Source organism: Aquarana catesbeiana, linkage group LG01 (genome assembly GCF_042186555.1).
Source record: "Aquarana catesbeiana isolate 2022-GZ linkage group LG01, ASM4218655v1, whole genome shotgun sequence".
Classification (NCBI taxonomy): domain Eukaryota; kingdom Metazoa; phylum Chordata; class Amphibia; order Anura; family Ranidae; genus Aquarana; species Aquarana catesbeiana.
The window spans coordinates 693,270,256-693,297,866 of NC_133324.1; the positions used below are offsets into that span (position 1 = coordinate 693,270,256).

Genomic DNA, 27,611 nt, shown 5'->3' on the forward strand with positions numbered 1-27,611 from the left:
GTAATTTATTTTATTTACAAAAAAAAACAATGCAGCTAAATGCGATATGTAAACAAAACAAACAAAAACAAAAAAAACCTATGAAAATGTAGGAAAATGCCAATAAAAACTGAAGTAAAAGCAGGTGAATGCACATGAGCTTTTACCTAACTTTTTATGCATACTAGTGTGAACCTGCCCTTTGAAAAAAAGGTTTTGTTCTATGTAACAAGTTATTTATCTGAAATACTATACAAAGCAAACAGTAAATGCACACATAATGATATCCTATTAAAATGTTTAGAATGACCCATGATTGCTGTTTTTCTCTCTCACAATGTTTATATTCCTCTGGTACCACAGACACTGCCTGAACCCACAAGCTAATTATCATGTATGTTGTTGTAGCAGTCACCTTTATATAAATACACCTTCCTTCCTTACCAGTGGTCCCTTGCTAGGCTGCGGCAGGATGATTAAAACACATCGCTCACTCACCAATTCAATGCGGTTAGGACAGGCATTTCACCCTAACCTTAATTATCATGTGCCCAATTTTCCCAAATTTTCCCACACATACAAATACTGAGGAAAATGATGCGGAATAAAACCTTGTCATTGAATGTCTGCAGTGACGCGATGGAAGCAGCTCAGGGCCAGACCCAGTGTTATGTAGCAAAGTACAGGCTACCAGTTCAGTTATCTTGTTGTTTCAAAGACGGTGACAAAAGCGTTCATTAAATTATATTTTGTTGATTTAATTTTGACATATATCAATTTCTCACAAAGGAACTATTGTCCCACAGTATCAATGAAATCAAAGTTATAATGATAATCTACTAGTGTGTTGTAAGGCTTGTAAACACTGTTAGGCCTCGACCACACTTGCTGTCCCTCTGCTGTGGTTTTCTCTGTTGACAAGCAGCTGGAGGGCAATAAATCGTCTTCTTAGTCGCTGTTTTAACTATGAATAGGCTGAAGCACGGCGTCGCAACCGTGTACATTGCGCACAGTTGCAGGGTGGCACCATTCACTCATATAGGTCACATTTAACGGTGGTATTGCCTGTTAAATGCTACGTGGGGCTTAAAGGGGTTGTAAAGGTTCCTTTTTGGGGTTTTTTCCAATAAAAATAACAAACATGTTATACATGTCATAGAATACATTAAGGTGAAAAGCCTGGAGACTTTACAATCACTTACATTTTTGGCAATCATTTCTAAGTGGGTATAATTAACTTAGAGACACCCTTTCTGGAATTTAGCATTGATCAATATCTAGACCAGCCTTTCTCAACCTTTTTACCCCAGAAGAACCCTTGAAATAATTTTTGGGTCTCAGAGAAACCCTGGTAAGATTAGTCTTCCAATTGTCATTAAGAAAATGCCTCTATTATTGGTAGTAGTAAGAGAGAATAATGCCCTCCTTACAGTGCTGGCCAGAATGACTCCCTTGCAGTCATGCCCTTGGCTCTGCCAAGTGGCATTGAACCTTGAACTGAGCAGACACCAGATCAGATGGGAAGTACGTTAGCCACAGCTCAAGGAAACCTTAGCTACCCCTGGAGGAACCTCAGGGATTCACATAACCCTGGTTAAGAATGGCTGGCTGATCTAGACCCTATGATAGCTGGTGCTTGCCTATGGGGGAGACACATAAGGCGAGGAACCACTGGTGATCTTAGAATCATATTTACCACTTAAGACTACAAGTGAGGTCCTACTGACCTTCTATACTTCTCTACCACTTTGTACGAAGGCTTTTAGGACAGGCTATCATAAGGATCTAGATAACGATCTAGATAACGATCAGATTCTGGAAAGGGTGGCTACAGGGCAATTATTCTAACTGGGAAATATTGAAATATTAAAGGATCAATATATCATATATTTCCACCTACGGTCCCCAGCAAAAAAGGGGGGTTTTAGCTATGGGCTTGCAATATTCATTGCACATCCAGTTGCAATGTACAAAATATTACCTTCATTCTTTGTAAACACGGCCCCAAACAAGTGTCAAATTGGGAGCAGCGGCTCTGTCTGCTGTAGTACACCCATGTGAAGGAGGTCTAAAATAACATTTTATTTTTTCATGTATTGAATAGAAAGTATGATTTTAATTTGTTTAACATTGTCTTTAGCACCTCTATAGTCCCATCTATATGACTATTTTTGGATTTGCATTAAAGGTAAGTAATGTTACTGAGCCTACTGTATATACCAGAAAAAAAATATTGAATTCATGTACTTGTTTAACGTGAAAATCTGTCATACTTCAGTAATAAATCTGTTGCAATTGTCTGCTCAGTATCACAGGCACAAGGGTTACAAATACAAAGGTATCTGTCACATAGACTTAGCAAAATAAGAGGCAGCCTGATTTTCATCTAATTGTGTGGCTAATTGACTTGATTAATGTACCCCAGTGTGTCCCAGTGCATGGAATGTATACCATTGACAGTATGTGCTCTCATTGGGCCATGCAGGGAAGAACGTGGAGAACAGATACAGTAAAGGAGGAGAAGAGAACATGTCTCTTCATGGAAAATGTACTTACCATACTGTTTTACTCACCAAAGTATATTGTTTAAATAAAAATGTGCTTAGAACCATGACAACTACCAAGCACTCAAGGAACATGATTTAACCACTTAAGGACAAAGCCTATTTTTTACACTTGGTGTGTACAAGTTAAAATAATTTTTTTGTACTACAAAATTACTTAGAACCCCCAAACATTATTATTTTTTTCCAAGACACCCTAGAGAATAAAATAGCGGTTGTTGCAACACTTTATGTCACACCGTATTTGCGCACATGGAAATTTTGGAAAAAATACACTTTTTTTAATAAAAAAGAAATCAGTAAAGATAACTGAATTTTTTCTATATTGTGAAAGATAATGTTATGCCGAGTAAATTGATACCCAACATGTGGAAGGGCAACAAGCTTTGACCATTAAAAATCTCCATAGGCGACGTTTTAATATTTCTACAGGTTACCAGTTTGAGTTACAGAGGAGGTTTTTTGCTAGAATTCTTGCTCTCACTCTAACGAAAGCGATGCCTCACATATGTGGTTTGAACACAGTATACATATGACTTAAAGGACGGGGCACTTTAAATTTATTAATTTTTTTCTTATTTATTTTACTTTTTATTTTTTATTTTTACAATGTCCCTTTAAAAATGTAAATATCCCTCGTAATAGAAAAAAAGCATGACAGGACTTCTTTAATGTGAGATCTGGGGTCAAAAAGACCTCAGATCTCACATTTACACTTAAAGAGGAAGTAAACCCTGATAGGTCCTCTTTGTCTCCCTGCAAAGGTAAAGCATAATGGGCTACTATATATCGCATAGTAGCCCATTATGTGTCATCTACCTGAAACTGAAGCCTGCGATGTCACAGCTGTCCCCTCTTCCACGAAGCCTCCATCTTCCTTCTGGGTATCGCGGCTCCGGTGCTGTGATTGGGAGCCGCCAGTCACGGCACGATCTCCTTTAGAAACGGCACGCTCGCCGTTTCTAAAGGAGTCTAAAACGCACCTGCACCGGCGATCGCTTTTTTGTAAATATCTCCTTAACTGTGGAGGTTTGGGAGATATTTCGAGCACCTACAGGTAAGCCTTAATCTAGGCTTACCTGTAGGTAAAAGTGGTTGTAACGGGTACTTTAAAAGCAATTAAAAAAAATTGTCCCTTTAATGCCGTTGGGTGGAAGTGATGTTTGACGTCACTCCGGTCCTCCAAGGGCATAGAGTTGAGTGGGGGCCATCATGCCCTCACTCAACTTCCTGCCCATGAGGCCACAGGACCAAATCGTCTCTGCTACTCGATGGCTCCGGTAAGCGGTGGAGACACCTGGGATGTGGCGAGGGGGGGCACCTCTCCCGTCGCCCATAAAAGTGTTCTCGGGGTGAACCCGCCACGGAGACCACTTTTATCTTAATGCAGACCACTCGCTGTGGAGAAAAATACATTGGTATTTAACGTCAAATTAGCGACGTATATCCACGGTGGGTGGTCCGTATGTGGTACAGTCTTCTTCAGTGGACTCCAGTGCTCATTTTGCCTTCATCAGATGCTAAATCTGGAAAAGTTGTATGCAGGATCTTCATGTACCTGAAAACTTTTAGAAGTCAATGATCCTTAGAAATGGGGCAAATAGCAGCAGGCACAGCGCAAGGCTGCCCAAAGTGGGGATAGTAGCAGCAAGCATAGCACACCATGCCATACATTGGGGACAACAGCAGTACACTGTGGGAACAGTAACAGCATGCCTAGTACACTGCGGTACAATGTGGGGATGGTAGCGGAATGCAAAGTGGTACAATGTGAGGATACTGACCAATAACATAGTATAAAGTAGTATAATGGGGAGCACGGGCCACGGGCCACATGCATAGTGCAAAGTGCTATAATGTGGTGATAGTGACAAATGCCATAGTGCAAATTGGTATAATGTGGTGATAGTGACCACATGCATAGTGCAACATGGTACAGTGTGGGCATAGTGTCTGCGTACATAGTGCAAAATGGCACAATATCAGGATAGTGGGCACATGTATAGCACACTGTGGGACAATATGGGGATAGTGGCAGTGAACTGAACAGCAGGAAGCTTAGTGCATGTAAAAATGAAGTGGTTTGACAGGTATAAACAGGTCTCCAGAAGATATATGACCTCTAAACAAACAGCTCTGACTTGCAGATTGGCACCACAGATCCAGTGAGTGAGTTAGCACAGAGATTCCCATGCCAGAGTAAACAGGTGGAACAGTTGGTACATTTAATTCACAAAATCAATGATCTGAAAGGCACTTACCTGAGCATAGTGAGAACGCACGTTCCCGCTGGTGGGTTTTTTTTGTGTGTGAGTTTTTCCACACGTTAATGCATGTTGTGCCTAGGGCAGCACATTCACAAAGTAGCTCCAGAACCTTTTCAGTCAAGGAGCGTCAGGCATTTTTTGCAGTGCACATTTTGGCATGTGTAGCCCAATTTGGCTATTAGGGGTTCCATTAAAAATGAAAGTTTGGTATCATGAATTTTTAGTGTCGGCCACTTTATCCATTTTATATTTCTAGCCCATGCGCATTGACCAGCGATGGCAGTGCGTGTGCAGTGTGTTTCCGAAATGCAGGGTAAAATGCACATTTTTGTGTGTTTTGTCACACATTTCGGAAACATGCAAGTGAGAATGCAGCCTGAGAGTTGTAAACAGGCATGTACTGGCCATTGGGACTACAGGGAGTTTCCCGGTGGGCCGATGGCTCAGTGGGCCGATTTCAGTGACAGTGGACCGCTGCCTCCCTCCAGTCCTCTGTCCCCCCCCGCAGTGCTCACCTCCTCTCCCTGGCTAGTTATGCAGCGCGCCTGAATACAGACATGATGCTCAGGAGTCAACACTTAGAAGCTCATCATACGATCTGGAAGGAGGGCGGCCTCACTTTCCTGCCTAATCTTGTTCCATTGGGGGGGGGGCGCCAAACTGATTCTTTGCCCCAGGTGAAATAATGTCTAGCTTCCCCACTGGTACTGCCTATAAGAGAAATAATGTAGAACGGCTAATAGCTAGTGGGGGGGCTTGGGTGGCAAGCCGGCATGGGAGAGACCTGTCAAAGTGGGCCAGTCTGGGTGAAGTCCAGGGCCAAATTTTTGTCCCAGTCCAGCCCTGGTTGTAAAAGGTCATAATGATGGTCTGAGTCAGTAAAGATCAGAAAACTGTGGACCAAAACACTCACAAGGGTGACTGACAAAAGTGGATCAAATCCCATCTTCAACCAGAACTTTTTTCTTTTCATTTTGGACTGAGATGGCAAGGAATAAAACTTCTGGCGGATTTTATTGCGGTCTTTGACCCAGCTGGATAGATTTCCCATCACTTCCTGCTGGGACTGAAAATCTCCCTAGTAGGGACACAGACAGCTTTTATTAAAAGGGAAGGGTTAGAAGCTCTGTAAGCTTATTATTACTTTCTGGGGCTTCTGGTTCTGGTGACAAATGGCTCCCTACATTTCCTATCTTTATGTTGCACAGTCTTAAGGCCCATACACACTATTAGATTCTCTGAAGACTTTGTCTTTAGCTTTACCAAAACCATATAATATGAGGTCAAACCTTAAGAGTTTCAATTTATATGCAACCAGGCAGGCCCTTGCACTACATGGTCTTAGTAAATCTGAAGACAAAAATCTGCAGAAAATCTAATAGTGTGTATGGGGTCAGGGCCGGTGCTACCACTAGGCAAACTAGGCAGCCACCTAGGGCGCACTGCTGCCGGGGGGCGCCTGGCCACTGGTGTTCCTACTCTTCTCTCTGCAGCAAGCAACTAAGTCTCAGCATCAGCAGGCAGCTGCCGCTCCATTCGCACATAGTGTCAGAGGCACAGCGGCGACGGAGGACTGTGCCTGTGTCCTGACTCCTGAATGAATTGAAGCAAGCAAACATTGATTGATGGGCACTGGTAGGCTGCATTGATGGGTGCTGGTGAGGCTGCATTAATGGGCGCTGGTAGGCTGTATTGATGGGCGCTGGTAGGCTGCATTTGATGGGCGCTGGTGAAGCATCATTTGATGGGCGCTGGTGAGGCTGCATTAATGGGCACTGGTAGGCTGCATTTGATGGGCGCTGGTAGGCTGCATTGATGGTCGCTAGTAGCCTGCATTTGATGGGCACTGGTAGGCGGCATTGATGGGCACTGGTAGGCTGCATTTGATGGGCGCTGGTAAGGCTGCATTTGATGGGCGCTGGTGAGGCTGCATTAATGGGCGCTGGTGAGGCTGCATTAATGGGCGCTGGTAGGCTGCATTTGATGGGCGCTGGTAGGCTGCATTTGATGGGCGCTAGTAGCCTGCATTTGATGGGCGCTGGTAGGTGGCATTGATGGGTGCTGGTAGGCTGCATTTGATGGGTGCTGGTAGGCTGCATTTGATGGGCACTGGTAGGCTGCATTGATGGGCGCTGGGAGCTGCATTTGATGGGCACTGGTGAGGCTGCATTAATGGGCGCTGGGGAGGCTGCATTAATGGGTGCTGGTATTCTGCATTTGATGGGCACTTCATTAAAAAGGTGGGGTATACATGGGTATGGCAAAGGGGGTGGAGTCAGGGGTGGAGCCAGGGGGGGTAGCAAAATTAGATTATGTCTAGGGTGTCAAAAGGGTGTCTTGCACCAGCCCTGTCATAGGCGTGCGCACAGGGTGTGCCGGGTGTGCCCAGGCACACCCTAATCACCCCGTGCACATTAGTGTTATCGCTCTGTGTAGCAGCAGTAACAGGGAAAGATCTCCCTCTTACCAGCTCTGCCATAGGAGAAGTGTTTATGGTCTTCTCTTTTACTGTGCCGGCAGGGAGATAAATGTGACAGGGTCATATATATGTAGACACATACACACACATGTGTGTTTGAGCTTAAGGGTGCACACCCTAATGCAATAGTCTGCGCACACCTATGAGCCCTGTATAGGGTCTTAGGCAACCCCGTGCAATGAGCTTCTATGAATGAGCTTCCTTTGTGTGTTTTGTAACAGTTCGCAACAATTACTTTTTTTTTACTTTGTGTCTATATTTTATAAGAATGTTGCTTTTATATCTTTAGCTAGCTTAGTGTGGACTTCTAATTTTGAACTTTTCAGCAGGTTTATTCCTCTTGCTGACCCACTGCTTATTTCTTTCTTTTCTTTTTTTCTTTTTTTTAATAAACTGATCTCATTGTGTTTACTTCATTACAGGAATGATATAAAAAGGCAACTGAGCGGCTCAGGTGGCAGTCAGATCTCAGGACCACTAAGTGCCCCAGCTGATGGCATTAAAGGGCTGTAAAAAAATGTGATTTTCACCAAACATCTATCAGTCTGGTGTCTGCATCATCACTATCTGTTATCTCCATTCCATTACCTCCAGTAATCTGCTCAGCCAGCAGCACTCGGCATCCACAGAACCCAGCTGCCACCCACAGAAGCCATTTGGCTTTTCTTTTATTGTTTTTTTTTGTTTATATATACTGTTTAAAAATTGAAGTGACAGCAGTGTCCTGATGCAGGAATAGCAATCAGGTATTTGCAGGCAGATGAACTGTGATGTGAAAATGAAAATCTCATAACTGGAAAGAAGGGTCTTTAAGCCGGACATGTATTATAATCCAGTACAGTTGGTCATATAGTGCTCTTCACTGGCATTGCCACTGCTCTGCTAACATCCCTGCATGCCCAGAAGAAAGGGTTAAAAACCTGTGAATCTGAGTGACTTAAAAAAGCAAGGTCCATGGACATCAGGGTTATTCTGTATGCAGGATTCCCAGTGATAGATGAAGGAAGTCTTATGCCCCGTACACACGGTTGGACATTGATCGGACATTCCGACAACAAAATCCTAGGATTTTTTCCGACGGATGTTGGCTCAAACTTGTTTTGAGTACACACGGTCACACAAAGTTGTCGGAATTTCCGATTGCCAAGAACGCAGTGACGTACACCACGTACGACGAGACTAGAAAAGGCCGGTTCAGAACCAAGCGCGGCACCCTTTGGGCTCCTTTTGCTAATTTCGTGTTAGTAAAAGTTTGGTGAGAGACGATTCGCGCTTTTTCAGACTTGTGGTTTTCAGATCGTTTTCTGCTGTTCAGTTTGTGCTTGTGGGTTTGTATCTGCTCTTCAGTGCGTGCAGCAAGTTCCGCGTGACTTTAATTAGTCATTGTATTCTTGTTCGTTCGTTACTGTTTTTCAGGTCGCTCTTCACAGGCCTTGCTGTTCTTCAGTGCGTTCTATTACTTCGTTCTGAGCAGCCGACCGTTTTCTAGCCATGTGGCATATACGTACTCCTCGTAGAGTTCGTGCTGTGCGGGGGCTTGGTGTTGGGGTCCTGACCTTGACACAAGTCCAGTCCATGAACAGGGTGGGGAGGAGTTCATGGACCAAGAATTGGTTGCTTCAGCGTGACCAGTTCTGTCATATGCCTTTGCTCCGTGAGATCCGTGAGAATAATCCTGATGATTTCAGGAACTTTCTCCGGATGACAGACCCCGTATTTCACCGTTTGTTGGCTTTGCTGACCCCCTATATCATCAGGCAGAATACCTGCATGATGCAAGCCATCACTCCAGAGCAGAGGCTCGTCGCCACCGTGTGGTACTTGGCGATGGGGAGAAGCCTGCAGGACTTGAAGTTCTCGACAGGCATCTCCCCCCAGACTCTGGGGATCATCATCCCAGAGATCTGTTCTGCCATCATCCAGGTCCTACAGAAGGAGTATATTAAGGTAAGATTTTTATCCTTTAATATCACATTTTATTGTATATAATGTTTGCTAATATATTGTATTTCTTTCTTCATTCCCTAATTACCATGATTGTAATATGCTGTGAATGTCCCCTTTGTTCTCATGCATGCTGGATTTTTATGTAATTTTTTTTTTGGTCCTTCATACTTATTTGCCTTCACTTACCTCCCCAGCATGCTCTCCTGCCCCTATATTCACCTCATGTAGTCACTTAACAATGTATTTTGTCAGCTCCATAGTAGTGCTTTACCCCAAACACCCCCTAAAATGTTTTTAAATGTGATTTGTGCTTTAAATTCAGGCAGAGTGCCAGAGGCTTTTTTTGGGGGGTCCCCAAATCATTTGGAACCCTCCCTCCCCCCAACTGCTAAGTCAGCTGATCCCAATTCTCTATCTATCCTCAATCATCTATATGCTGACTTTGCCAAACCCATACACACTATACCCACCTCTTTTGAGGTCAGATTTATGGATGAATTCCCCAAAGCATGTAGTGCAAGTGCCTGCCTGAATACTTTCAAATGGTACTGTTTCAAGTTTTTGTATCCTATTATTATCTTGATAGGTAATAGCAGAATGTCCAAATGTGCTCAAATGTGTACAGTGTGTATTTATATCTTTGTATTATGACACTTCTTACCTGTCCAGTAGGCTGCCAATAGTGCAACTAAGAAGGGGCTGTTCCAAGTAATACCCATTATTTAGGCATTCATCTCTCAATGAAGTGGAGAGGGTTACCAGTCCAAGATGTTAGAAATGGCCCATGAGTTTAGAAAATGACAAAGACAAACTTTTGTCTTTGATAACGCCCTGGAGGAGGGGCGAAACGTGTCGACATAATATCCAGCTCACTTCCTAAACCAGTGACGCTGCTTCCTGTTGCCGTGGAACGCACGCTTACAGCGGCGAACGCGGAAGTCTCTCTGAATGCCTGTTCACCACCTTGTTCTTGTGAGTAGCGCTGTTATGCGCACTTAATTTTTATTTATGATACTCACATATGCCTAGCATCCATTTAATAGGTATCATCTGTGTATGATCATAGTGTTATTGCACAGTGTTTGTCCATTCACATAGCCAGCGCTGTATCTATCTGCTCTCAAACTTTGTGTGTCAGAAAATCCGATGGAAAATGTCCAATGGAGCCCACACACGGTCGGAATGTCCGACAACACGCTCCAATCGGACATTTTCCATCTGAAAGTCCGACCGTGTGTACGGGGCATTATAGGAGACTTCTGTACACAATAGGGGCTCATGCACATGGGCGCAGCTCAGCATACAATTACAGTAGTGGAACTAAACCTATAAATAAACAAAATTGTGAGCAGGTAGACCTAGGATGTCTCTTTTGTAATAAGACGCACTCACCTACCTACTTGCATATTTCTATTGAATGTACACTGAGATGAGCATGTTCAATTCAGCATGCATTCACCCCCCAGTCGGTCGGTTACCAGCCTCGCACTTACCCCATCTATGGCGTGGGCAGCGCTTCCCTCCGAGCGACGGGTGGTGGCTTCCCCTCCGTCTCCTTTCTCCTCCTCCCTCCTTCTCCTAGGCCAATAGGATCGCCTCTTTTGACCAATCGGGAAATGGGCCTCAGGACTCGCTTCCTGATTGGCCGGGAGGATAATCAGGAAGACGATAGCGAATATTAATTTGCTATTGTCACACAACTGGGTGGGCTTTGCACCCCGAGCTCACCCTTTATTAAAGCTTATTAGAGCCTCAGGCTCTAACCATATGCTTAAAAAAAAAAACCCCAATGGAATCAATGCGTCCAGCACTCCGCATGTAGATTAGGGGGCCGGACGCATGGATAGGGGGGTGGCGACCCTGCGCCCTGCATTACGGGCCGCCACGGCCAGAATGATTGACTCCCATGCACATGCATCATGTCATCCCCCTGCTGGCCAATCAATAGGCTGAAATCCCAGCACCCAAATTTGACACGGACCAGTGAAGGATTTAACTGTCGCAGAACTGGAAGGAGAAGGTGTATCTTGATGAGTTTCTAGTTCTGCTTTGAATTGGTGAGTTGAATGCCATGGGGGCACCTGTGTGGGCACATTCCTGAGTCCTGCTGCTGCGTCCATTGACACAGAAAGCAGGACTCGGTCCCGTCCTCAGCTCCCATGTCACTGGATTTGATTGACATCAGCGGGAGCCAATGGCTCCCGCTGCTATCAATCTATCCATTGAGGACCAGAGACAGCGGCTGGAGCTTCTGTGCTCGTTCTCGTTGCTGGAAAGATTGGGTTCAGGTAAGTATTAGGGGGGTTCTGGGGGGTTGCTGCACTACAGAAGGGTTTTCACCTTAAAGTGGAGTTCCAATCACATTTTCAACTCCTCAGCATCCCCCGCTAATATGTGCACTGTAAACAAATTGGATATTTGTTTATTTATTTTTTCAGCACTTACTGTATTAATCAAGTATTAATTTTTCACTTCCTCCTGTCGGCCACGGCCCCGCGTGTCATTTCCAGTTTGCAATGCCTTCTGTGAGATGTGTGTCATCAATCCCCGGAGGCAATAGGCATTGCTCAGCTGTAGCATCGCATTATTTGCAAACCGGAAATGACGCGATGCAGGGCGACGGCCAACTTCATTTTTAAAAATTGTAACCGGGCTTTTGTTGCCATAAATACCAAAGCTTCTTTGATGGGCGATGGGCGATGGGTGGTGGGGGAGGTGGCTGGAACATCTCAGCTCTGATTACAGAGCCCAGGGGACATCACAGCCACACCATGTACTGATGATTTATAAAAGAGTACTATGATGGGGACAGTATGATAGGGCAGTTTTGATGGGGCAATTTTGATGGTGGCAGCATGATGGGGCAATTTTGATGGGGCAGCTTTGATGGGGGCAATATGATGGGGCAATTTCTGATGGTGGAAATTTGATGGGGCAGTATGATGGTTCAGTTTTGATGGTGGCAGTATGATGGGGTAGTTTTGATGGGGCAGTTTTGATGGGGGCAATATAATGGGGCAATGTGGATGGGGGGCAGTTTTGATGGTGGCAGTATGATGGGGCAATTTTGATGGGGGCAATATGATGGGCAATATGATGGGACAATTTTGATGAGGGCAATATGATGGGACAATTTTGATGTTTCTGTGCAGATATATTTATATATATATATATATATATATATATATATATATATATATAGGGGGGACGGAAAGTATTCAGACCCCCTTAAATTTTTCACTCTTTGTTATATTGCAGCCATTTGCTAAAATCATTTAAGTTATTTTTTTTCCCTCATTATTTGTACACACAGCACCCCATATTGACAGAAAAACACAGAATTGTTGACATTTTTGCAGATTTATTAAAAAAGAAAAACTGAAAAATCACATGGTCCTAAGTATTCAGACCCTTTGCTCAGTATTTAGTAGAAGCACCCTTTTGATCTAATACAGCCATGAGTCTTTTTGGGAAAGATGCAACAAGTTTTTCACACCTGGATTTGGGGATCCTCTACCATTCCTCCTTGCAGATCCTCTCCAGTTCTGTGAGGTTGGATGGTAGACGTTGGTGGACAGCCATTTTTAGGTCTCTCCAGAGATGCTCAATTGAGTTTAAGTCAGGGCTCTGGCTGGGCCATTCAACAGCAGTCACGGAGTTGTTGTGAAGCCACTCCTTCATTATTTTAGCTGTGTGCTTAGGGTCATTGTCTGGTTGGAAGGTAAACCTTTGGCCCAGTCTTAGGTCCTGAGCACTCGAGAAGGTTTTCGTCCAGGATATCCCTGTAGTTGGCCACATTCATCTTTCCCTCGATTGCAACCAGTCGTCCTGTCCCTGCAGCTGAAAAACACCCCCACAGCATGATGCTGCCACCACAATGCTTCACTGTTGGGACTGTATTGGACAGGTGATGAGCAGTGCCTGGTTTTCTCCACACATACCGCTTAGAATTAAGGCCAAAAAGTTCTATCTTGGTCTCATCAGATCAGAGAACCTTATTTCTCACCATCTTGGAGTCCTTCAGATGTTTTTTAGCAAACTCCATGCGGGCTTTCATGTGTCTTGCACTGAGGAGAGGCTTCTGTAGGGCCACTCTGCCATAAAGCCCCAACTGGTGGAGGGCTGCAGTGATGGTTGACTTTCTACAACTTTCTCCCATCTCCCGACTGCATCTCTGGAGCTCAGCCACAGTGATCTTTGGGTTCTTCTTTGCCTCTCTCACCAAGGCTCTTCTGCCCCGATAGCTCAGTTTGGCCGGACGGCCAGCTCTAGGAAGGGTTCTGGTCATCCCAAACGTCTTCCATTTAAGGATTATGGAGGCCTCTGTGCTCTTAGGAACCTTAAGTGCAGCAGAAATTTTTTTGTAACCTTGGCCAGATCTGTGTGCACAAGTCTCTGAGCTCTTCAGGCAGTTCCTTTGACCTCATGATTCTCATTTGCTCTGACATGCACTGTGAGCTGTAAGGTCTTATATAGACAGGTGTGTGGCTTTCCTAATCAAGTCCAAGCAGTATAATCAAACACAATTGTACTCAAATGAAGGTGTAGAACCATCTCAAGGATGATCAGAAGAAATGGACAGCACCTTAGTTAAATATGTGAGTGTCACAGCAAAGGGTCTGAATACATAGGACCATGTGATATTTCAGTATTTCTTTTTTAATAAATCTGCAAAAATGTCAACAATTCTGTGTTTTTCTGTCAATATGGGGTGCTGTGTGTACATTAATGAGGAAAAAATGAACTTAAATGATTTTAACAAATGGCTGCAATATAACAAAGAATGACAAATTTAAGGGGGTCTGAATACTTTCCGTCCCCACTGTATATATATATATATATATATATATATATATATATATATATATATATATAAAACAAGAGATTTTACATTACATATATATATCTGCACAGAAACAAGGGATATCATTTACAATTAGCATCTTTTAAAAAGTAATTACCTTTTGCAGGAGCTTTTTGTATTTCTAGATTTATAATCTCTGTAAATGTAGATAAACTTCCTAGTTTCTGGAGGGGGAGAAGAGGTTTCTATAGCTAAGGGGCGGCAACTTCCTCTGATATGGAAACCTGACCTACAACCTATTACACTGCTTGTGCTGCTCTGAGCATGTGCGAGATCTGGAAGTTCATGCTGGGTAACCAGCATGCATGAAATACAGGAAGACATACAGTCTGGCTTCAGATGCCCACACATGAGATGGCTGCGGCCTGCTGGGACTTACAAAAGTAAGAAAACAATGCTGCAAAATACAAAACAGACCTTAGTTTACAGCATACCTTTACTAGAAAGCATTAAGCATGAGGATTATAGGGGGATTTTTATCTAAAAAGTAAAATTTTGTCCAGAACGCCGCTTTAATGCATAGAATGCATTAAGGTGAAAAACCGTGAGTGTTTACAACCCCTTTATGGGAAGCAAAGATGTGCATGAGAAAAAAGGCAAGTAAAGCAGAAAAACATTTTTAAAAAAATGTAAGGTGATTTCACATAAGCATGCCTTTTTTTTAGGGGAATATCCATTTTTTGGGGCTTGTGTGTGTAGCGCTGGTAGAATTTTATCTAATGCTGAAAATGTAAAAGGTAAATTTAGTGGGTCGCTTATTATAGGAAGTTAGATTTGCCTCTGTTCCAGCTTGGCTGACGTTGCATGCAGTTCCACATCGTGCCGGTGGGTGTCGTTGTCACCATCGGCAGTTGTTGGAAAAGCAACATGTTGAGGCGAATGAGTGCTCCTCTGTCCCTGAGATAACTCGGTGGAGGTGGTCCTCCGAGTTGCAATCTGGGAGAGGGTCCTCTGTTCCGGAGGCCCGCATCGCTGCGGCATGTGGGTGGGCCCAGAAGCCTGTCTGGGGCCTACCACTGCAGCGGAGGAATGGTCCTGAGCTGTCTATCCTGAGTGAAGAAGCTGGACAACCGGGGAGATCCCAGGGGAGGACCCGTCATGGAAGGATCATGCAGAGTGCTGGTCTGGAGAGGGGCCTGGTGACTCGGTTGGAGGACGCATTCCGAAGTAATCTTACAGTATAGTACTGCCGGGTTGGCTTAAAGGTCCAAGTACTGTATCTGATATTCATCACAAACCAATACATCCTGTGGCAGAGAATAGTACGGGTTTTATTCCAGATAAGTCTGTGGCAGAGACTTTTGTTCGTGCTACGTGCTGGCTGCTAGGCAAGTGAGAGATGTCTATCCAGGCGGGCAAAGATTGAATCCTACGAAAGGGGGACTATTCAATTACAAGTGTTCAATTACAAAGAATGTTCTGAAGAAATACAACAGAAAGGTATTTGAGCTTCCCTGTAGCTTCCCTACTACCTCTTTCCTGCTACTTCCCTTGTTCCTTTTATTAAAGCATTGGAAAACCTACTCAAGTGTTTGGTGCTCATATCGTCCAGAGGTAAACTCAACGGAACCCTAGACCCGGTGCCGGTGAAACAGAGGTATCGAGAGTGAAGGTAACAAGCCCGCTTAAACCAGCAGCTCCACCGAGAGTTATTGCTACATGTGCAACGGAGCGTAGTGCAGGAAACCCATGTTCCCTATGCATTTCCCACAATGTTTTCAAACCATGCTGGGTGTGTGATCTGCTGTGGGTGTCAATATAATTCTAATGATACGCCGAATGCAAATGCAGCGTGTTTGCCTACACCGGATCGCATGGTACCGCAGTAGTATGTGATCTGGTGCTGTGTTTTTTAAAAGTCATGCATGCACTACTTTTGGTGCAATCTAATGTGATATCAGCCCATTCAAATGAATAGCCTAAAAATCACAGCACACTGAGTCACATAGGCATTGCACAGGAACGCAGTCCATATTCAGCTGTGAACCGGCCCTCAGTTGGTCCACAGATCACGTGTGACAATTCCCATATCTGTAAACTACTAAGCACAGATGCAGGGTTATTGAATGATGAGCCCACTGTTTCTATCTAACACACATAGCAGTATGAGAAATTTTGCTGACACTTTGATGTTAAGCTGTAAGCATAAAAGTGAAAATTCTAATGCCAGAACTCACATCAGAATTTGTAAGGCTGCATTCACACCTATGCAAAACGCTTGTAAAACGCTCATCTCAAAAGTTACAAAACACCCAACAAGCAAAATCCCATTTATTTAAATAGCCCCTGTTCACATCTGAGCATTCTGTCACCTGAAGCAAAATGCCTGAAGCTTAAAAAAGTACATGAGCTTCCATTTAGGCAGATTACAGGCGTTTTACATTGGTGACCTTTGGAGCTCAAAACGCCTATACAAAAACGCTGCGAAAACTCTGCAAAAGCGCCTAAAAAACACCTTAAAAAACGCCTGAAAACAATACGCTCAGGTGTGAATGCAACAGAAAAATGCAGCCCTACAGTTAACCACTTGCTTACTGGGCACTTAAACCCCTCTCCTGCCCAGACCAATTTTCAGCTTTCAGCGCTGACGCACTTTGAATGACAATTGCGCGGTCATACAACACTGTACCCAAATGACATTTTTATCATTTATTTCACACAAATAGAGCTTTCTTTTAGTGGTATTTATTCACAGCTGGGATTTTTATTTTTTGCTAAACAAACAAAAAAAATGGAAAATTTTGAAAAAAAAAAATCATGTTTTATAGTTTGTTATAAAATTTTGCAAACAGGTAATTTTTCACCTTCATTGATATGCGCTGATGAGGTGGCACTGGTGGGCACTGATAGGCTGCACTGATGGGCACAGTTAAGATGGCACTGACAGGCACAGATATGGCGGCACTGATGGGCACAGATAAGGCGGCACTGATGGTCACTGATAAGATGGCACTGATGGGCCTTGATGGGTGGCACTGATGGGTGGCACTAATGGGCACTGATAGGTACCATTGATAGATGCACTGATGGGCACTGATGGGTGGCACTGATGGGTGGCACTGATGGGCACTGGTAAGTGACACTGATAGGCAATGATAAGTGGCACTGATGTGCAGCACTGTTGATGAAGCACTGATTGTGGGCACTGATAGGTGGCACTGTGGGCACTGATAGGTGGCATTGTGGGCACTGATGGGTGGCACTATGGGCACTGATGGGTGGCGCTGGTGGGCACTGGTAGGCGGCACTGTTGTCTACTGTTAGGTGGCACTGGCAGGTGGCACAGGTGGGCACTGAGGAGCTGGCGGCAGCTCTCTGTGATCAGGACTGATGTCCCTCTCACGGCTGCCGGTGATCTGCTTTTTTTTTCTTCTCACGCTGTCACCTGGCTGACAGCTGATCACATGGTAAGGGGTCGGGATTGACCCCTTACTCCGATCTGTGATCCAGCGAGTCTCATAGACTCGCTGATCACAGAGTGCGCCACGCGCGCCCTGCAGGGGGCGCACAGGCCGCTCGGGTATGGGAGGATGTCAATAGACTTACTCCGGCAAAGCAGGTCCGCGCTGTAGCCGTCATTCAGCTATAGCGAGGATCTGAAGTAGTTAATTCTATAAATTATACAAACATATATCATGCAAATAATTTGCATCATTATGTATTCATACTAATCATATGATGTATGGTACTAATTAAGACTCTATTTGTAGAATTCACATGACGCTTTCATCTGTGCTATCCGCAAGGCCCCGACGAAGCAGAATATCCGTGAAACGCGTAGGGCATTACTTGTATAATTTGTTGGGAACCAGCACATCCCGGAACTCAAACTGAATTACCAAGATTGTAATGTATTTTAAACTTTGTTCTTTAAATAATAAAAATTTGATTACTCTTGTATAAATATATTGTATCTCATTTTGTTTATACTCCTCCGAGGCACAATTAGAGTCCCATTTTTCTCTACAAGTTTTTGGACACATATTTACATATCTTTCTGGGATGGTGCTTCTGTAGGAGTAGTAGTGTTCCACGCTCACCCCACTCCTATACATATATATATAGAAAGACACAATGAATGGTATAAAAGGTATTGGCTAGTTTACATAACCATCAAAGTATGTGACAGTAATTTACACCCTTGAAGAAAGGTATACATACCTGAAATGCATCGGATGATGGAGAAACTTACAACTTGCAATCTGTCACATACTCTCACAGAGTCGGCCACATGGTGTATTTAACTCTTAATTTATGAGCTGTAAGGGCTTTTAAAGCATCACCTATGGTGATCTTTGGGCACCCTAGTTTTTGGCAATATCGCGGACGCATGCAATTTTAAAACATGGAATGTTAGCTATCTATTTACTCAGTGCAACCTCATCTTTTATATTTTAACCAAAAATGGGTATTATATGGTGTGGTTTTGCACTAAAACTTATTTTATTATATTTTTTCCAGGAAAATTTGCATTTAATAAACAGTTGCGCAAGTATCACGTGAAATTATTCTACAGGGTCTCTGCTTTCAGAACATATATAATGTTCTGGGGGTTTATGTAATTTTATTGCCAAAAATTAGGATTTTTCTATGTATGGGAATGATTAAAGGCTAAAGTTAATTTCATAATTAAAATTGTTTAAATGACTTTACTCTAAAATGATGTACCTGTATGTCATTTTGTTGAAGTGGTTATACCCGGGTGATGCCTGCAGCCAGAGGCATCACCCTGATACCAATTTTTAGATCGAACAGTCGGCTTTCATGTGATACCAACCGATGTGGCTCAGCAGCCGATCGCCCGTTATCACAAGCAGTGGGAAGGGACACCCACCGCTTCTCTGCTTGGGTCTCCCGTCCCACCAGGAGACCCGAGTAACCAGCTGGCACGTCCACCGGCTGCCCGGAGTCCCAAACAAAGCCGGAATGGGCTTCGATCGGGTCTCCAATTAAGTAACCCAGAAGCGGCGTCACTTCCAGTGTACTCGGCAGCCAATGATGCTGATTTTAAAAAAAGGTATTCAAAATTTTTGTTTTTGGTGTTTTGAATACTTTGAAGTGCAGATGAGGGGTTGGGGGTCTTTTAGACCCCAGATCCTTCCATAAGGGGTACTCGTCAAAGCTTATTACTGTCACAAGGGATGTTTACATTCCTTGTGACAGCAATAAAACAATCAGAATGGTGGGGGAATTTAATTATATTTTTTTCTTCTTCCCTGGGGTGGGGGGATGAGATGGGGGGAGACGGTGGACTATCTCTAACCAGAGTGTGTTTCGAGATAGATCCATGTTTGTGTTAATTGTGTTTTTTGTTTGTTTATTATGAATGTTTTGTGTATGCTTAAATATATGGTCGTATGGTTTTTATGTGTAAAATATCTTAATAAAAAAATGATTAAACAGAATTATTTTTTAAAAAGAACAGTGTAAAAATAATAAAAAAATAAAAATAAATAAGAAAAAAAAGTTTAAAACAGCCCTGTCCCTGTGTGCTCGCGCACCAAAGAAAAGGCATACGTAAGTCAAACCACACATGTGAGGTATTGCCACGATCGTTACAGCGAAAGCAATAATTCTAGCAAAAGACCTCCTCTGTAACTCTAAACTGGTAACCGTTAACATTTTTAAAAGCGTCGCCTATGGAGATTTTTAAGTACCGTAGTTTGTCGCCATTCCACGAGTGCGTGCAATTATAAAGCGTAACATGTTAGGTATCTATTTACTCGGCGTAAACATCATCTTTCACATTGTACAAAAAAATTGGGCTAACTTTACTGATTAGTTTTTTTTTTAATTCATGAAAGTGTATTTTTTTCAAAAAAATTGCATTGGAAAGGCCACTGCGCAAATACAGTGCGACATAAAATATTGCAACGATCGCCATTTTATTCTCTAGGGTCTTTGCTAATATATATATATATATATATATATATATATATATATATATGTATATATATAAATATATATTAGGGCTGTTACTGATTAAAATTTTTGTAATCGATTAATCGACTAATTTCAATTAATTATAATGCACATACAAATCCAACTACTTTTAGCTGATTTAGCACCGTTGTTATGGCAACGGCCGAAGCCGGACATAGCGGGGCATGGCTAGGTCGTCACATGTCATAAACTCAGCCTCACCGTGCCCATAATCTCAGCCTACCGATGAAAAAAATTTTGATCGATCAAAAAAATTAACGATTAATCAAGGAATTAATCGTTAATTTCCGCAGCCCTATATATATATATATATATATATATATTTGGGGGTTCTAAGTAATTTTTTAGCAAAAAAATACAGATTTTGACTTGTAAACAACAAATGTCAGAAAAAGGCTGCATCCTAAACGTTTCCATAATCCTTGTTGTGCTTTTTGTATTATTTAGGTATGTGTTTTTATAGTATGATGGGTGGTAATGGGGTGTATTCTCCAGTCTCAGTAAATCACTCCCATAGAGTCATTCACTTGGACCATACTGGGCTCTAGTCTACATCGGAGTGTTCAGCAATCACCCCGCTATACCGGTATGTGGCCATTAGGGGGCAGTGTGTACACACCAGTGAAGCGCTTCCCGATGTATAAACATGGATTGGGTAACCTGCTCTACTAATGAATCCCTAATGTACATCGGACAAGGTGATGACAGAGCTTCTAGTACAGGGATTCCGCGCTGCATAGTAAACGTTCAGTATGGAGGTATTGAGGGTGTGATGTATAGTGATGTGTTCTCCCATCCATAGACTCATCAGTACGGTGTACACATACAGTATATAATAATGGTCTCAGTTGTCAGTCCAGAGTGTGATCCCGGGGACCAGTCCATCTCCATCCACATAACGGTTCATGCGAGCGGATTCATCCATTGGCCCGCACACAAGAGGCAGCAGCCAATCACGGTGAGGAGGGATTAGCCGGGCATCCCAGGACTGTGCGGAGAGGGGCGGGCACTTCGGTAGCCGCTGGCCAATCCGTGTCTCGGGGGGGAGTTGCTGGAAGTGACAGGCGTGTGGCTGGGCGGGGCGAAGGATGGACAGGAGGGAGGGGAGGGGAGGGGGGAGAGCTCCAATGTTGGCTCCCCTGAAGAGGGATCAATGAGCGGAGAAAGTTTTTTTGTTCAGTGAAGGCTCCGGGAGACACTTGTAGTGAGAGCTCAGTCCTCACTATGACCGCACAACTCACCCGCACACCCCCGATCATCGCCGCTCTCCTGGGGGGGCGCTCATAGGAACCCCCATTTACTGGATTACAAAAAAGAACAAAGTTGCTGCTTGGATGCGCAAGAGATCTGGCATGGTGAGGAAAAAGAAATGTGCGGCAGGCTGCGGGGATGAGTAGCCGGATTATAAAGGGGGGTGCATGCGGACAATGCACGGATCGGTCCTGGGGAGCCTGGCAGAGAGATCAGGGAGACATCGGAGCTGAGTGCAGCTGATGACCGATATGTGTATGGACATCCACACTGACCGATGTGTTTATAGACCTCCACACTGATCAATGTGTCTCTGCACCTTCATATTGATCGATGTATGTATGGCTGGATCTCCACACTGAGCGATGTGTCTATGCATCTTCACATTGATCGATGTGACTTTGGACCTGCACACTGATTGATGTGTCTATGGATGACTGTGAATAGTGCCCGATCCTCCTGAGATGTTGGTGGTTGTGCAGTGACTGCAGTGCGGAATGCTGTCTTCTCCTCCTTCTCCTGGATGTACAATCTTCTCCATCCTCATCCCTCCAGTGTTGCCAACTCTTCAGCTGATGGAGACAACTTTCCTGTTATCTCACTAAGTCTACAAGGTGTTCCTAGTTTTATTTTAATTGTTCTCTTCTAGAAAGGAAAGTTTTGGATGGACACCATGACCCTGCTGAGGACCTGGTCAGCAATGCTCCTCTTAGCCTTCTTCTTTCTGATATGGGTTCCTGGGACACTGGGCAGCAATCAGCCACGTCAGGTTTTTGAAGTTCTGGAGGAACAGCCAACAGAGACCTATGTAGGTACCATAAGCACCAAACCGGGATTCACTTACAGGCTGAGCGAATCCCATGCGCTTTTTCGAATTAACTCCACTTCCGGATCCATCTACACCACCTCTACCATCGATAGGGAAAGTCTTGCCAGCGATGTCATCAACTTGGTGGTCCTGTCCAGCCAGCCGACGTACCCGACCGAGGTTCGCATTACTGTCCTGGACATCAATGATAATTCCCCTGTGTTTCCCGAACCATCCATCGTGGTGTCATTTAAGGAGGACACTCAAGGTGGGAGGCAGGTCATCCTAGACACAGCCACAGATTCAGATGCTGGTACTAATGGGGTAGATCATCGATCTTATCGTATTGTGTCGGGGAACCAGGATGGGCGCTTCAAATTGGGCATTACAGTCAACCCTAGTGGGGATGGTGCCTTCCTTCATTTAATGTCCCAGGGGCCCTTAGATAGAGAAACCACTCCATGTTATTATTTGATTGTGGAAGTGGAAGATAAAGGTTCACCCAAAAGAGTAGGCCACTTACGAGTCAATGTTACCGTGCAAGATATCAACGACAACCCACCTGTGTTTAAAAGTTCTCAGTACCAGGCTAAGATTGAAGAAGATGCCCCTATAGGTTCAAGTGTACTTAAAGTAGAGGCTACTGACAGGGATGAGGGAGATAATGGTGCTATTATATATCAGCTAGTAGAAGGAACTCCTTTTCAGATTGATCCAGAAAGTGGGCTTGTTACAATCAGGGAGCCATTGGACTATGAAAGTCGAAGACAGTATACCCTCAGCATTGAGGCCAGAGACCTAGGCACTCCACCGCTTACTGGCCGGGCAGAAGCTGTTGTTCGCTTGATCGATGTTAATGATAATGACCCTGTAGTAAAATTCCGTTATTTCCCTGCTACATCCCGTTATGCCTCAGTGGATGAGAATGCCCAGGTTGGGACAGTGGTGGCGTTACTTACAGTCACTGACTCAGACTCCCCTGCCGCCAATGGTAATGTTACAGTTGCTATCCTGGGGGGCAATGAGCAGCGCCACTTTGAGGTACAAACATCCAAGGTGCCCAACCTTAGTCTTATCAAAGTGGCTAGCGCGCTGGACCGTGAGCGCATTCCTTCCTATAATTTGACTGTTAGTGTATCTGATCAGGGCCACCCTAGGCCAAGATCCTCAGTGGCCAGCCTTGTGATTTATGTAAATGATATCAATGACCACCCACCAGTCTTCCAAGAGCCTCAGAGCAAAGTGGAGATAAGTGAAGACCTCCCACCGGGATCCTACATCTGTGGCGTTTCAGCCACTGATGGGGATACAGGCCTAAATGCCAACCTTCGTTATTCTATTGTATCCGGAAATCAATTGGGATGGTTCTCCATTAGTGAACACAGTGGTTTGGTAACCAGTACCTCAGCGTTAGACCGCGAAACAGCAGCTCAGTTACTTCTCAATATCAGTGCAAGAGATCAAGGGCCACAACCCAAAACTAGCTTTACTACTCTTCTTGTTAGTCTTTTGGATGTCAATGACCAGAGGCCTACTTTCACCGGTCTCCAAGCTAGTGATCAACATTGGCTCTCCCTACCAGAAAACTCCCCCACTGGCACTGAACTGATAACGTTAAAGGCTACAGATGGTGACCTTGGTAGCAATGGCACTATACGATTTTATTTTGATTCTGAGAGCCCAAGCCAATGTCAAGGATTTTACAGACTAGACCCTTTATCTGGCCAACTTAGTACTCGGGCGGAGTTGGACAGGGAGCAGCAGGAAAATTGCACCTTGGCAGTACTGGCTACTGACCTTGGAACCCCTCCACTGTCTTCCTCTGCCAAGATCACTGTGACCCTCTTGGATGTTAATGACAACAGTCCCGTATTTTATCCTGTACAGTACTTTGCCAACATTCAGGAGAACGAACCACCTGCCAGTTTCCTTGTTTCTGTGAAAGCTGCTGATCCTGACTTAGGCGTCAACGGCACAATTAAATATTCCATCAGAGCAGGTGATACCTTAAAATTCCACATTCACCCTGACACAGGAGCCATTGCTACAAAAACTGCCCTAGACAGGGAAGAAAAAACAGCTTACCAATTGAAAATTGTGGCAACTGATGGCGGAGGTCTACAATCACACAACCATGCCATAGTTACTATCACTGTTTTGGATACTCAAGACAATCCGCCATTGTTTACCCAAGACACATACAATTTTGTTATGTTTGAAAATGTGGCATTAGGATATAATGTTGGGATTGTCACAGCAACCACAATGGATCTGAATACCAATATAACTTACCTGATAATCACAGGTGACCAAAAAGGAGTGTTTACTATTGACAAGTCTACAGGACAGATAATGACAGCTGGTGTTATTGACAGAGAAGACCAGAGTTTTTATCATTTGAAAGTTGTGGCCAGTGGTGGTCCAGTGACCGGGGAAGCAATTGTTAATATTACGGTGAAAGACTTGAATGATAACTCTCCTCACTTTTTACATGCTGTTGAAAGTGTGAATGTGGTAGAAAATTGGAAATCAGGTCACGTTATATTTCAGGCTAAAGCTGTGGATCCAGATGAAGGAGTAAATGGCCGGGTTACCTATGGCTTGAAACAGAACCCTCTAGGCCTGTTTCATGTAGATACTATTAGTGGTGCTGTGAGTATAACCGGAGCCTTAGATGTCAGTGCTGGATCATACCAAGTAGAAATTCTAGCAGCAGACATGGGGGTTCCACAGCTCACATCCAGCTTTATACTAACTGTCTCTGTGCACGATGTCAATGACAACCCTCCTGTCTTCGACCAACTTTCCTATGAAGTAACGTTGTTAGAGTCTGAGCCAGTTAACTCAAGGTTTTTTAAAATACATGCTTCTGACAAAGATTCTGGGGCAAATGGGGAAATCAGTTATCATATCACAGATGGAAATGTGGCAGAGGCTTTTGGGATATTCCCAGATGGGCAACTGTATGTGAAAAGTGAACTTGACCGAGAGGTTAAGGATGTCTATGTTTTGATTGTAACAGCCTCTGATAGAGCCGTTGAACCTCTAAGTGCCACTGTAAACGTCACAATAATACTTGAGGATGTCAATGATAATAGACCACTGTTCAACAGCACCAATTATGTATTTTATTTTGAAGAGGAACAGAGAGGAGGCTCTTTTGTTGGTAAAGTCTATGCCATGGATAGAGACTTTGGTTCTAATGGTGATATCATGTATTCTTTTGAGACTATGCAACCTGACTTTGAATTAAATACAATTACAGGTGACATCACCAGTACCCATCAGTTTGACAGGGAAGCTCTCATGAGACAAAGGGGGGCAGCAGCTTTTACACTCAAAGTGGTCTCTACTGATTTAGGCCTACCAAAGCCCCTTAAAGACCAGGCTACCGTGCAGATTTTTATAAGGGACATCAATGACAATGCTCCTAAATTCTCCAAAGATCTATATCAAGCCAGTATATCCGAGCTAGCAACAAACATGACCCAGGTGTTAAGGGTTTCTTCTTCTGATGTAGATGAGGGAAATAACGGTTTGATTACTTATTCTATCATTAAAGGGAATGAAGAAAATCGCTTTTCAATTGACAGCGGTACGGGCCAGGTGACATTGGTGGGAAAGTTGGACCATGAAGCCACAGCCACCTATTCTCTTATCATTCACGCTGTGGACTCTGGGGTGATCCCTTTAAGTTCAACGTGCACATTAAGTATTGATGTACTTGATGAAAATGATAACATACCTTCCTTTCCCAGGGCAGCTCTGTTTGTGGATGTCTTGGAAAATATGAGGGTTGGGGAATTGGTGGCCTCAGTTGCAGCCACAGACTCTGATTCTGGTGACAATGCTGACATTCATTATAGTATTACAGGAACTAATAACCACGGGACCTTCAGCATAAGTCCCAACACTGGGAGCATCTTTCTGGCCAAGAAGCTGGACTTTGAAACACAGGGGCTGTTTAAATTAAACATCACAGCTAAGGATAATGGCAGGCCACCACGCTCATCTACTATGTCTGTTGTCATACAGGTTAGAGATTTTAATGACAATCCACCCAGCTTCCCTGAAGGAGACATCTTCAAGTCAGTAACAGAGAATATCCCTATAGGTACATCTATTCTGGCTGTAACTGCCACAGACCCCGATGCAGACATTAATGGGCAGTTAAGCTATGCTATCATCCAGCAAAAGCCACGAGGCAACCATTTTGTCATTGATGAGATGCGTGGAACAATTTATACAAATTCAGAAATTGACCGTGAATTTTCCAACCTATTTGAACTGACCGTCAGGGCCAGTGACCAGGCAGTGCCTGTGGAAACCAGGAAATATGCCCTCAAAAATGTCACTATTCTAGTGAGCGATCTAAATGACAATGTCCCCATATTTGTGTCTCAAAATGCTTTTGCTGCAGATCCTTCCCTGGTTATAGGATCCGTGCTCACTACGGTCACGGCCTTTGACCCAGACGAGGGTCCTAATGGGGAAATAGAATATGAAATTATTAACGGGGACACTGAAACGTTTATTGTGGATCGTTATAGTGGTGACCTAAGGGTAGCTTCTCCCATGATACCATCCCATCTCATATACAATTTAATTTTGGCTGCCACTGATTTAGGATCTGAAAGGAGAAGAACCACCACGGAACTGACCATTCTTCTTCAGGGAACTGATGGACCAGTTTTTTCCCAGCCAAAGTATATAACTATTTTAAAAGAGGGAGAGCCTGTTGGAACAAATGTGATCTCTCTTGAGGCATCTAGTACTCGAGGCACAAAGACTGAGCTGGAGTACTTTATTGTATCGGTGAGATGTGAAGGAAGAACTGTTGGCCGTCTGTTCACTATAGGACGCCTTACAGGTGACATTCAGACTGCTGCAGTTCTGGACCGGGAGCGTGGAGCACGTCTCTACCAGGTGGATGTGTATGCAATTGAGAAAGAGTCCAGTTTTCCCAGAACCCAGAAAGCAGAGGTAAGATGCTTTATATCTATGTAATATACATTACTGATGTGCAGTAGAATCTTGTTCTTACAGTATAACTAAAGTTAAAACTTTTCTTTTTTTTTGTTTTGGATAGAGTGGAGAGGGATTGGAACCCTTGTCAGTTTTTATTGCTGTGTACCTGTTAGGGAGATTCACCCTCTCTACTATTCCTGTTTACCATTATCAGGTAAATGAAAATCCCAAATTGTGGGTTGTCCCGAGAAAAGTAATAGAGGAGAATGCTTCCAATGTGGACAGGTGACCTGGGGTGCCCAAAGAATTCCCTTATTTGCAGGTATTTCCTTTCACTTCCTGTTTGGCTATGAGACAGTAAGTGCAGGGAAATCTCCGCAATGGGACACAGATGACGAAAAAAAAATCTGACAGGGGTTATAACCCTCCCTTACTATATCCAAAATGAAAATAAAACGTTTTGCCTATAATTCTACTTTAAGGTGATAAACCTCCATTAAATAAGCTTTCCTGTCTGAAAAGTCAAAGATCAGTGTGTAGA

General features: G+C 43.8%; 1 protein-coding gene across 1 annotated transcript in view; it reads left to right on the plus strand.

The window, feature by feature from the left end:
* The first annotated feature begins 21,163 nt into the window (after positions 1–21,163).
* FAT4 (FAT atypical cadherin 4) overlaps positions 21,164–27,611 on the plus strand; it is a 365,853-nt gene continuing 359,405 nt past the window's right edge. The window contains exon 1 of the mRNA XM_073603673.1: positions 21,164–27,085. Coding sequence (XP_073459774.1) covers positions 21,959–27,085 — 5,127 coding nt within the window. The 5' untranslated portion in view covers positions 21,164–21,958. The remainder of the gene's footprint in view (positions 27,086–27,611) is intronic.